Genomic DNA, 12,506 nt, shown 5'->3' with positions numbered 1-12,506 from the left:
ACCGATGAAAGAGAGAGGCTACATCTCAAAAAAAAAAAAAAAAAAAAAAATTAGCTAGGTATGGTGGCACACATCTGTGGTCCCAGCTACTCAGGAGACTGAGGTGGGAGGATCACTTGAGCCTGAGAGGTGGAGGCTGCAGTGAGCCGAGATCGCGCCACTGCTCTCCAGCCTGGGTGACAGAGCGAGACTCTATCTCAATCAATCAATCAATGTTCCTGGCCAGGCGTGGTGGCTTGTAATCCCAGGGAGGCCGAGGTGGGCAGATCACAAGGTCAGGAGATCAAGACCATCCTGGCTAACACGGTGAAACCCTGTCTCTACTAAAAATACAACAACAACAACAACAACAAAACAAAATTAGCCAGGTGTGCTGGAAGGTGCCTGCAGTCCCAACTACTCGGGAGGCTGAGGTGGGAGAATGGTGTGAACCCAGGAGTGGAGCTTGCAGTGAGCCAAGATCGCACCACTGCACTCCAGCCTGGGCAACAGAGCGAGATTCCATCTCAAAAAAAAAAAAAAAATTCTCTTCTGCTTCACATATTGTGTTACCTCTGTAAATAAATATATGCCTTTGGTTTACTTAATATCTACTGATTCTTGGTTTTTGTTCACATTCATTAGTGACATCAGTTGATCAATTTGGGTGACATCATGGGTTTCCTCAGTATTCAGGAAGGTATTTTTCTGCAGCAGTTCTCTTTCCTAAACAGAGTTGTCTGTGGACTCATGGGTGAGTGCCAGAAAGCAGACAGGCTGCAAATAGGGTTGCCAGATAAAATACAGGGTACTCAGTTAAATTCGAATAGAGGATACAGTATTTACTGTTTGTCTGGAATTCAAAATTTACTGTACAGGATACAGTTAAATTTGAATTTCAGACAAACAACAAATACTTTTTGGTATCAATGTGTCCCAACTGTTACATGGGTGCCCTCTTTTTAACAGGTTTGAGATATAGTTTAAATACAATCGACCCATTTAAAGTGTACAATTTAAATGTTTTTAGTATGTTCACAGTTGTGCGACTACCAGCATAATCTAATTTTGGAATATTTTCAACAGCCAAAAAAGAAAGCCCATATCTATTGTCTCAGTCAGTTCAGGTTGCCATAACAAAATGCCATAGACTGAGTGGTTTAAACAATAGAAATTTATTTATTTCTTTTTATTTTTTTATTTTTTGAGACGGAGTCTTGCTCTGTCTCCCAGGCTGGAGTGCAGTGGCGCCATCTTGGCTCACTGCAAGCTCCACCTCCAGGGTGCATGCCATTTTTCTGCCTCAGCCTCCCATGTCGCTGGGACTACAGGCGCCTGCCACCACGCCCGGCTAATTTTTTTGTATTTTTAGTAGAGACGGGGTTTCACCATGTTGGCCAGGAGGGTCTCAAACTCCTGACCTCAGGCGATCTACCCTCCTCGGCCTCCCAAAATGCTGGGGTTACAGGCATGAGCTACCGCACCTGGCCTAAGTATTGCTATCTTGAAGGAGGCAGACAGAAACCAAGCAGTCATGGGTGATGGGTGGGCTGAGTCTTTGTAAGTTGCCCAGGGAAGACAGCTCTGACAAATAATTAGAAGTTGCCAGCCTTGTGTACAGCTGAGGAAAGAGCATTCCAGGCAGAAGAGACAGCAAGTGCAAAGACCCAGAGGCCAGAAAGGCCACCAAAGTTGTTTGGTTCCGTGTCCTGAGCTACCAGCCTGGCAGATGGCAGGTGCCCAAAAACTGCTGGAGGGAATGCCCTTCTTTTGCCCTCCCTTCCTCCCCAGTCTGTGTGTCTCTGGAAGGTTGCTGCTCCGCCCACAGTGGAGGACAGGTGAAGAACTGGAGTCCTTTCCTGGGGCAGACTCCAATACTGGGAGAAACTCTTCTGCCAGGACCATGGAACTGGGAGGTCCCAGTGTCTGTCTTTCCCAGCCGCTCTGAGAAAATCGGCCAGTGGCAGGTGGAGATGATATGGAGCCACAGAGCAGCAGAGCAGCAGAGAGGGAAAGCGATGGTAGGGTAAACAGTACAAGGCTCCAGAGAGCTCCTGGATGCAGCAGTGCCTGAAGCTGGAGCCCTCCAAACCTCTATTTACAAATTTTCTCTGCGTGCAAGTCAGTTTGAGTTGGGTTTGTCACTTGCGACCGAAGACATCCTGACAAATGCCCCAAAGCTACCCGCTCAGAGATGTCCAGAGGCGTCTCCAAAGCTGCCTCCTCAGGTCCGCCCTGGGTGCCCTGTGTTGTCCCGTCCCCGGACGGCCCGAGCTTCTCGGTGGCTGTGCCAGCCTGGACAAGAGCAGGCCTTCCTTCCGACAGGCCCGTCGCCACTCCTCCATTCAGCCCTTCTCCGACCCGACAGCCTGGTCTAGGAGCCGGGGCGCAGGCCTCAGACCCTCAGGGCCCACGAGAGGCCAGGGCCGGCTGACTAGGTTAGGCGTGGCCAGCGCCCAGTGGGACGCACTGGCCGACCTAGCCGAGAGCATACGGAGGTTTCCAGAGAGTGTGGACGCTGGAGGCGGCCAAATCGCGCCGGGCCTCAACCCCCCGGGCTCGGGACCTCCAGCGCTCAGTCCCCGACCTCCGCAGCTTCCGACCAGACACCGAGACCCATAACACCCCGCGCGCGGCCTGGCCCCGCCCCCGCACGCCGTTCCCGCCCCTTGAGCCCAGTGCGCAGCCTCGGATTGGCCAGGGCGGCTTTCGCTCCTCTGGTGGGCGGAGCTGCGGGCCACACAGCGGACCCCGAAGTGGAGCGCTGGGAGCCGTCCGTTGGCAGCCGAGTGTTGCTCCACATGGGGGAGGCCGGGGCTGGCACTGGCGCGCCGGGAGGGCCGGAGGCAAGCCCGGAGGCGGAGGTGGTGAAGCTGCTGCCCTTCCTGGCGCCGGGCGCGCGGGCGGACCTGCAGGCGGCCGCAGTGCGGCACGTGCTGGCGTTGACCGGCTCCGGGCCCGGCCGCGCGCTGCTGGCGGGACAGGAGGCGCTGCTGCAGGCTCTGGTGGAGCTGGCGCCGGCCTCTGCCCCGGCCCGCGACGCCGCCCGCGCGCTCGTGAACTTGGCCGCCGACCCCGGCCTGCACGAGACGTTGCTGGCGGCCGATCCCGGGCTGCCAGCGCGCCTGCTGGGCCGCGCGTTGGACCCGCAGTGGCCCTGGGCCGAGGAGGCGGCCGCCGCGCTGGCCAACCTCAGTCGCGAGCCGGGTCCGTGTGCCGAGCTGATGGCTGCGCTGGCGGCCTCGGAGCCGGCAGACTCGGGCTTGGAGCGGCTGGTGCGGGCGCTGTGCACGCCCGGCTACAACGCCCGCGCGCCCCTGCACTACCTGGCGCCGCTGCTCTCCAACGTCAGCCAACGGCCTGCGGCGAGGGCCTTCCTACTGGACCCCGACAGGTGAAGCCCAGGGCGCCCGCGCGGGCGGGGAGGGGACGGAAGTTAACGGGGACGGCCCTGAGTGACCCCTCCCAACAGGTGCGTGGTCCAGCGGCTGCTGCCCTTTACCCAGTACCCCCGATTCCTCTGTACGCAGGGGCGGGGTGGTGGGAACGCTGCGGAATTGCTGCTTCGAGCACCGTGAGTGGTGGGTGTGGCGGGGGGGCGTCGCCAGGGGTGGGGACTGGACTCGGGGCTGCTCTGGACCAGTCTCTATTCCTGTCTCCCTACCCTCACCGTCCCTCAGGACATCACGAGTGGTTGCTTGGACCTGAGGTGGACATTCTCCCCTTTTTGCTCCTGCCCTTGGCTGGGCCTGAGGATTTCTCCGAGGAAGAGATGGAACGTGAGTGGCTAGTGTGGAGCCTCAGAGTTGGCCAGAGAGGAGGGAGGCCAGTGGAGGGAGAGAGAGGTGTCCAGGCCACAGGCTCCTTCTGAAACCTTGCAGCAGTGAGTTTGCTGAGCACAGGTGGGACTTACACAGGCAGAGCCTGGCCCAGCTGCCCAGCTCAGGGACACAGTGACTCCCACACGCTCACCCCTAGGGCTGCCTGTGGACTTACAGTACCTGCCACCAGACAAGCAGCGAGAACCTGATGCAGACATCCGCAAGATGCTTGTTGAAGCCATCATGCTGGTGAGCAGGAGCCCTGCTGCAATAAGCACCATCCCTGACACACACACGAGCATGCTGACATCTGGGTAACCTCTTCCACCTCCTCAGCTGACAGCCACAGCACCAGGTCGGCAGCAGGTGCGGGACCAGGGAGCCTACCTGATCCTTCGAGAGCTGCACAGCTGGGAGCCAGAGCCCGATGTGCGGGCGGCTTGTGAGAAGCTCATCCAGGTGGGTGCAGGGTTGGAGAGGCTGGGGAAGGGGTATCTGTAGCTGGCCGGCTGCTCACCTGCTTCCCGTCTGGCAGGTGCTAATTGGGGATGAGCCTGAACGTGGCATGGAAAACCTGCTGGAGGTGCAGGTGCCTGAGGATGTGGAGCAGCAGCTGCAGCAGCTGGATTGCCGGGAGCAGGAGCAGTTGGAGCGGGAGCAGGAGCGGGAGCTGGAGCTGGCCCCAGAGCCATGGGTGGAGAGGGCCACACCCACCTGAGGCCCCTGCAGCCGGACACAAGCTCCAGGGTCCCCTTTGCCAGGCTTTCTCAGACCAGGCCTTCCTGCAGCTGCCTACAGGCCCCTTGAGTCCCCTTGCTCAGAGACTGTGCCCTGCTGAGAAGCAGAGCTACACTTAGGCTCCAGTAAGAATTGGAGGCACTTCCCAGCCCTGTGCAGTGTTGCTACCAGCAAGAATGAAGGTTGTGCACAGCAGTACTGTGGGCCAGGCACCGTGACTCTGCTGCCTGTGCAGAAGGTGGAGGTGGCAGGCGGATAGCCAGGGAGCCATGAGACCCTCTCAGCTCCCTGTTCCCTGAGACCTGGCCTCAAAGGGCTGACCCAGGCCGGGCGCGGTGGCTCAAGCCTGTAATCCCAGCGCTTTGGGAGGCCGAGATGGGCGGATCACGAGGTCAGGCGATCGAGACCATCCTGGCTAACACGGTGAAACCCCGTCTCTACTAAGAAATACAAAAAATAGCCGGGCGAGGTGGCGGGCGCCTGTAGTCCCAGCTACTCGGGAGGCTGAGGCCGGAGAATGGCGTGAACCCGGGAGGCGGAGCTTGCAGTGAGCTGAGATCCGGCCACTGCACTCCAGCCTGGGCTACAGAGCGAGACTCCGTCTCAAAAAAAAAAAAAAAAAAAAAAGGGCTGACCCAGCCATACCTAGATCCTGGGGTCTTTCTAGGACTGTGCTGCCTCCCTGCTTGACCTGTGCTCCAGGACCCTGCCCTCAACCCTGTCAACTCCCTATGTCTTCCTGTTTCCCAGTCTCAGATTGGGTGGGTGCTCTCACTGGCCTCTCTAGCTAGGCCATCTCCCTGGTCAGCTTCCTTGAGCCTGGGCCACTCCTCCCTGGCCTTCCTACCTCTGCCAAGAGCCTCCAGATGTGCCTGCAGCCTGGCCCCTGTCCAAGCCTCTCCCCCAGCCACCCTCTGCCCCTGCGGTAGAGCCCACTATGGGCTCAGGGATCTTACCTGCTTCTCCCTTGGACCTGTGTGCATCCCCCCACCTGCCAGGTCTGTGGCTGCTAAGCCCCACAGGGGCTTGCCACACTCTTCCCTTCCTGAGCCGATCTGACCTCACTGCCACCTCTTGCATTGGGCTCCTGAGGGCTGGCCCCTTCTCACTGATGGGCCCTCCCAGGCCCCTTGAACCCTGGTGAAGGAGCTTAACTTGTTTTTTTGAGCGTTCACAATGCCTCACTCCACACCCTAAAACTGGAGGCTCGGGTGCCAGGCGTCTCCTGCCTCCAGGATCTCCTCTCACCTGCCCCCAATAAAGCTCTGCCACTCATGCAGGCATGTGTGGACCATGTTTTCCCCTGGCCAGAGCCCCCGCCTGCCACTGGAGGCCACTTGCCCTCTCAGCACTCAGACATCTGCACTCTCTTCACAGAATAAATGCTTTATTTGGCCTTGCCCCACCCCCCCACCCTCAGTTTACTGGAACGCCTCCTGGAGGCGCTCACTCCTAGGCTGGCTGCCACAGTGCTCCAGAGCACCAGCTGGGCGGAACCCACCCCTCTTCTGGGGTGTGCTTCCGGAGGCCTGAGCTCGGGGCCCTGGTTCTCCTTGGGGATGCCCTGCTGTTGGGGGCAGTGCAACTACAGGACTGGCCATTGGCACTCTTAAGTCTGTACCAGGCTCCAGGTCATCCATGGATGCTGGGAATTGGGACTGTACTTGCTTCTCTGCAAGGGACCACAGTGGGGTCAGGTGGAGTGCAGTGCAGAGGGACCACGTGCTGCTCAGTTGCTCACCCACAGGGCCACACCACACCTGGCACAGCACTGAGGAAGAGCGTGTTCGCTGCAGGCCCAGGCATGTGTTTGGACGCAGCTGCAGCAGTCCCCAAATCAGGTCCTGGCACTGTGGGCGAGGGCTCACAGCTGTAGCCTCTCACCACTCCAGCACCCACCTTCACCCCATGCACATCACTGCCAATGGTGCCAGCAGCTTAGAGGGGTCAGTTCTGTCGCCAGTGGGGAGACTGAGGCATAGAGGGGCAAGGCAGTGTGCCCTGGGCTAGTGCAGAGCTCAGGTTCGCAGCCACAGCCTTTCCTGAACTGCATTTTGAGTCAGGTCCTCCACCAGTCCAGCTTCCCCAGAACTTGTCACTGCCGTGCATGGACCAAATGCTTCCCAGCCTAAGTGGGGAGGATGCCAGGTTTGGTCTCTTCTACCACGCAGGACTACCCCCTTGGGAGTCCAGGTCTTCTTCACTGCCGCTCTCTAGGCCTGAGCTAGGTGTGGGAAGGTCATGGGGTGGTGCTTACCTGGGAACAGACCTGGCCAGAAGGTGGGACCGCAGTGCATGAGGTGCAGCATGCAGTGGGGCTGGGGCTCCTTGAAGGGCAGCTTCTTACTCACCATGGCATAGAGGATGACACCTCTGGGGACATGAGCTACGGGTGTGGCCTCTCCCCAGCCCTCCCATGGGCCCTGGCCACAGGGTTGGGGTGCCCTGGGGGCACTCAGACTCCACAGGTTGCCCCATTGCCTAGGGTCAGGGCTCCCTGGGAGGCACTCACAGGCTCCACAGGTTGGCCTGCTCCCTGCTATACTTGCTGCTCACGAGGATCTCGGGCTGTGTAGACTGGGGAGTCGCAGAAAGTGCTGAGCAGTGAGTTCCTGGGCCCCACGCAGTCGGCAAAGCCAAAATCTGTACCAGGTGCATGGGGAGGGTGGCACTGTGCGTGAGGGTCGGGTGCAGGATGCCAGTCTGCAGGGATGGCTGTGGAGGCTTGCGGGGTTGCATGCAGTGTGTGGCCGACAGCAAGAGTGTGGGTGTGGATGAGGTGGGCCTGGTCTGGGGCATACGTAGGGGTTAGGCCAGTGGCCTCAGGCCCGTGGGTAAGGGTGGCCCGCAGGCCTTCTGGGAGAGCTGAAGGCAGAGGCCTGGCTGGGACAAGCATGGGGTGTGGGCCCTGCAGGTGGAGGCATTCAACCCCAGGCTGGGGTCCGGGCGGGGGCTGTGGGCTCACCGGTCAGCTTGAGAAGGCCGTGGCTGTCCAGCAGGATGTTCTCGCCCTTCAGGTCCCTGCATGGGAGAGGGGAGGCAGGAGGTAGGGCTGGCTTGGGCTCAAGTGGGCCTCTCTGTGCCTGTGGGCAGACGATCGACCCAGGTGCCGCCCTCTCTGGTAGGCGATGCCCACGCTGTGGTAGTGTGCCATGGCACTGACCAGCTGCCAGAACAGTCTGAGGACTTCCTTCTCTTCCAGCCCTGGGTGGCAGAGGTGGTCCAACGCAGCGTTGATGTGCTCCAGCAGGTCGCCCTGGGCCACCAGCTCCGGCACGAGCTGGCTGCTCTGATAGGTCTCATACAGCTGCACCTGCAGCCCACACACCTGCCATCACCCTGAGGCAGGGCCAAGGGTGTGCTGGAACTGTCAAGGGTAGCAGATCCAGGTTCCAGGATGGGGTTGGGCTCCAGCCCTGGGGCAAAAGGGAGGTCCAAGGTGGGGGGAGGGGGCAATAGGCCTGGGGCAGGCAGCTGGCTGGGGAGAGCTACCCTTGGGGAAGGGGAGGGTGGGGACAGGCTGTGTCCAGGCCTCTGCCCACCACGTTCAGGTGCTTGTAGGTAGTGTTGAGTGATGGAGATCTCACGGGGCAGGAGCTTGCGGGAAAACTCCACCGGGGCCTCGGTTGTGGAGACGATCTTGACAGCTATCTGTAGGGTGGATGGCACTTGCTGTGTGAGACTTGGCCCCTGAGGGGCTGGCTGTGGTAAGGCAGGCCCCTGTCCTTTATACACTTTGCTGGAATCCTCGGGGGGGGACGCTGGGTGAGCAGTGCCCTTGGAGGGCAGCGATGACCTCCCCCACTCCCTCCTGTGCCAAGTACTCTGTGTTCAAGGGGTTTGGGAACAGGGGATGGTCAGCCTGCAGGAGCCCCAGAGAGGCCTCTGGGGAGGAAATGGGACTGGGGAGAGTCTCAGACGGAGGAAGCTGGAGCAGCTGGATGGTGCCTGAGTGGGTTTGGGACACAGAGGGGCCTGCTGGCCAGGCTGGGGGGCACTGGAGCCCCTTGGGGAGGGAGGTAAACCTGCCTTACCATGGTGTAGCGCTTGCCCTGCAGATCGGAGGACAGCTTGGGGTTGTGGTGCATGCACTTGTGGGTGGCATCGGCCAAGTACACTTTGGGGAACAGGTAGCCATTGTCCTTGCCCTCATGTATCTGCTCTGTGAAGGTTCTCTGATCCAGCTTCTGCCTGCTGCTGCCCTTCATGAAGGGCAGTGCATGGGAGGGGGTGTAGTGGTCCAGTTTCACCAGTCTTGGGGGGCACGACTGAGGCCTGACTTGTGTCAGAGGGCAGGGGCCAGGGAGGTGGGGGGCGCTGGGTGGGAACTGCGTCCTTCTTGAGGCAGCAGCCACGCTTCTGAAGACTTGCTGGGACTGCGGCAGAAGCAGGGAGTGATGGGGCTGTGAGCTCAGGGCGGGGGCTGGCACAGCCCTGGACTGGGCAGGGGGAGGGCTAGCTTGGGGAGAGGAGGGGCAGGTTCTAGAATGGAGAATTCTAGAGCTGTACCTGCATTGTGCCCTCGAAGCGTACGTCTTCTCGTTTTGGGGACCTGCCCGCTCTGAGGACATCTTGTGGGACCAGTCCTGCCCACATGGGGCCCACTCTCTGTGAGGTGAAAACCCAATTCAAGAGCTATAGCCAGGCTGAGGCCTCTGTGGACCCCTCTTGACGTGGCTGGCCACAGAAGGCCATTAAAGAAATGAGGGTGGGGATTTCTGGGGCATAAAGACAGGAAAAGGGACACATACGTGCCAACCACCATTTCAACTGCACCCCTTCCTCCTTCGAGAGGATACCACGGCCACACTCAGCTGGGCCCTAAGGTGGGCTGAGCCAGAGGAAGGCGTGCAGTTGAAATGGTGGTTGGAGCCCTGTCTGTCTCCCAGCCTTCTCCACTGGAGCCCAGGCCAGCAGGGTGCAGGAAGCCTCCCACCTAGAGACCTCTGCAGACTTGACCACACACCCTAGGGCAAGCAAGGACCCCACCCCTGAGCCCACCTCTGATCCTACAGCTCCAAGAGACAGAAGCCAACTTTGCCCCTCCCTTCTGGACCCCAGAGTGCGCTGTGGGCACTATTGGTAACGTCTGAGTGCCAGCTGTGTGCTGGGTGCCATTCTGGGCAGTCACACCAGCTACAGCTACCACCTGTAGCAGTCCTGCCCCCATTCACAGAACACATTCAGGTGCCCGGCCCGTGGGGGCAGTTCACATCCAGGATCTCAAGTCTTAACACAACCAAGCAATCCTCGCTTTACAAATGATGAAATTAAGGCCCCATGGTGGGGAAGCCCAACCCAAATGTGTCATCTCTGCTGTGAGCTGGACAGCACAGTGGCTGTGAGCCTGGAGGGCAGCCATCCTGGGAATGCCTGCAAGGGGCCAGTGCTTGGTACAGGCCAGTGAGTCTGGGGAATTGGAGTCTCCTCTACCGAGATCTGTGGGTGCACGTGGCATGTTTGCTGCAGAAAAGGCCCTGGAACGGGCTGACTTGAACTGGAAAAACACACTTTTTCATCCCTTTTGGACCATGAGCTTTTGAGAGCAAGGCATGTGTTTGATATTCCTTTGCTCACCCTCATCCCTTGTTTGGCAAATTGCCTGGGATACAGGAAATAAGGACAAGATCTGGGTGTAGTGCCTCATGCCTGTAATCCCAGCACTTTGGGTGACCAAGGCAGGAGGATCTCTTGAGTCCAGGAATTTCAGACCAGCCTGGGTAACATAGTGAGACCTTGTCTCTGCAAGAAAACTTAAAAATTAGCCAGACTTGGTGATGCCCACCTGTAGTTCCAGCTATTTGGGAGGCTGAGGCAAGAGGATCACTTGAGGGCAGGAATTTAAGGCTGCTGTGAGCTGTGATCGTGCCACTGCACTCCAGCCTGGGTAACAGTGAGAGGCCTCATTTCTTTTTTTTTTTTTTTTTTTTTTTTGTGAGACGGAGTCTCGCTATGTCGCCCAGGGTGGAGTGCAGTGGCCGGATCTCAGCTCACTGCAAGCTCCGCCTCCCGGGTTTTTACACCATTCTCCTGCCTCAGCCTCCCGAGTAGCCGGGACTACAGGCGCCCACCACCTCGCCCGGCTAGTTTTTTGTATTTTTTTAGTAGAGACGGGGTTTCACCGTGTTAGCCAGGATGGTCTCGAACTCCTGACCTCGTGATCCGCCCGTCTCGGCCTCCCAAAGTGCTGGGATTACAGGCTTGAGCCACCGCGCCCGGCTGAGAGGCCTCATTTCAACAATAAAACCTAGCTTGGGCCAAGCGCGGTGGCTCACGCCTGTAATCTCACAACTTTGGGAAGCCGAGACTGGCAGATCACGAGGTCAAGAGATCGAGACCATCCTGGTTAATATGGTGAAACCCCATCTCTACTAAAAATATAAAAAAAAGTAGCCTGGTGTGGTGGCAGGCACCTGTAGTCCCAGCTACTCAAGAGGCTGAGGCGGGAGAATGGCGTGAACCTGGGAGGCAGAAGTTGCAGTGAGCAGAGATTGTACCACTGCACTCCAGCCTGGACGACAGAGCGAGACTCCCTCTCAAAAAACAAAAACAAAAACAAAAACCCAGCTTGGGCAACATAGTGAGACCCTGTCTCTTCAAAAAATTTAAAAATCAGTCAGGTGTGGTGGTGTGCCCTGTGGTCCCAGCTACTCCAGAGGCTGAGGTGGGAGAATCACCTGAGCCCGGGGAGGTTGAGGTTGCAGTGAGCACCACTGCACTCCAGCCTGGGTGACAGACCTCAGAAAAAACAAACTGGTTTGTGGTTGACCTGGGGGTGAGGAAAAAAGAGAAACTGCTTCAGGCAATTTAAGCAGGTGGGACTGGTTGCTCAAGTGTTAGAAGGGCTGGAGAGGCACGGGGGCAGGGTGGAGTTCGTCGAAGGTGGGGGCTGCAAGAAACGGCCACTCTAGAACCGGAGCCAGGTGGTCCCGACCCAGGGTAGCTGAGCCTCTGGGCTCTGCAGCGGAGCCTGGGAGCCTGCGCTCCCTGCGGCGCACCTCCTCTCCCTCCCGGCTCCCACCGGTGCCAGGGCGCGGCCGGAAGCCCGCGAGTGTCAAGCCAACTGATGACTGCAGGCTCAGAACGGCCATTGGCTCTGTCCACCCTCCCTTTGCAGTCTCGATTATCCGCGTCGTTGGCTGCACTTGAATTCATTCCCGGGGCTTCACTGGGCAGCCGTCCCGTGCTGGGATTTGTGCGGAGCCCTAGGGAGAAAATGCAGACTCAGGCCTGCCCCCTGGCGGAGGGGCTGGCGCTTGTTTGCGGTCGGAGCGAAAGCGGGGTTGTGCTGCGCGCAGCAGCTGTGTGCGTGGCGCGGAGGCGACTCCGAGACCGGGAGGGGACAGGGCCACAGGAGCGTGGCAAGTCGCCGCAGGGGCCGCGCCCACATCCGCGAAGGGTCCTGTGCTCTCCTGGGCGCCGTCCCCACAGCGGGAGCCCAGTCCCTCCGGCCTGGAGTGGACATCCTGCCTGCGCTGCTCCCGCCGCCTCCGCCTCTGCCGACGCCCAGCCTGGACGCGCGGCGGGCGCTTTCCTTCCTCACATCGCTCTTATCGCGTCCCGAGCTCCCGGGACCCCGCTGGCCGCCTCTTTCCCAACGAGCGCAGGGCCCCGAGTGTCCTGCCCCTCTCCCGGTGCCGCGGCCTCCAGCGGGCGCTTCCGGGCAGACAGAGGGCGGGCGTGTGCTTGCGAGCGGCCGCAACGCCGCGCCGAGCCCGCGTCCCCGGCGTCTGGGAGCGGAGGTCGCCAGGGCTCTGTGCGTCCGACGGGGACACGGGGACGGCTGGCGTCGCTGTCACGAGCCTGAAGGCCGCGCCTGCGCAGTGGCGGCCGCGCTGGCGCTCTTCAGACAGAGGCGGTGGCCCAGGAGCGGCCGGGGGCGGGGCCGAGCGAAAGCCGAGTCTGCGCACTCTTGCTTTGCAAATGAAGGTGGGCGGGGTGGAGTGAGCGTGAGAGACGTGCACCTGA

General features: G+C 59.7%; 3 protein-coding genes across 3 annotated transcripts in view; 2 read left to right on the top strand and 1 right to left on the bottom strand.

The window, feature by feature from the left end:
* The first annotated feature begins 2,705 nt into the window (after positions 1-2,705).
* LOC105488487 (HGH1 homolog) lies at positions 2,706-5,815 on the top strand. The gene is given in 7 exon segments (XM_011752621.3): positions 2,706-3,373; positions 3,452-3,488; positions 3,490-3,553; positions 3,660-3,758; positions 3,958-4,049; positions 4,137-4,259; positions 4,336-5,815. Coding segments are annotated over 7 exon segments (1,191 nt in total). The 5' UTR covers positions 2,706-2,780; the 3' UTR covers positions 4,519-5,815.
* A 171-nt stretch (positions 5,816-5,986) lies between these two features.
* On the bottom strand, positions 5,987-12,295 carry LOC105488492 (uncharacterized). The gene is given in 9 exon segments (XM_071067612.1): positions 5,987-7,181; positions 7,504-7,559; positions 7,702-7,851; positions 8,081-8,113; positions 8,115-8,189; positions 8,573-8,914; positions 9,048-9,146; positions 11,216-11,307; positions 11,537-12,295. Coding segments are annotated over 9 exon segments (1,095 nt in total). The 5' UTR covers positions 11,694-12,295; the 3' UTR covers positions 5,987-7,090.
* Positions 9,075-12,506, top strand: part of LOC105488490 (maestro heat like repeat family member 1) — a 120,275-nt gene continuing 116,843 nt past the window's right edge. The window contains exon 1 of the mRNA XM_011752626.3: positions 9,075-9,153. The gene's annotated coding sequence lies outside the window, so the exon portion shown is untranslated. The remainder of the gene's footprint in view (positions 9,154-12,506) is intronic.

This window comes from Macaca nemestrina, chromosome 8 (assembly GCF_043159975.1).
Source record: "Macaca nemestrina isolate mMacNem1 chromosome 8, mMacNem.hap1, whole genome shotgun sequence".
Classification (NCBI taxonomy): domain Eukaryota; kingdom Metazoa; phylum Chordata; class Mammalia; order Primates; family Cercopithecidae; genus Macaca; species Macaca nemestrina.
The sequence above is the reverse complement of the archived record's forward strand: the minus strand, read 5'-3'. Positions and strand labels throughout refer to the sequence as shown.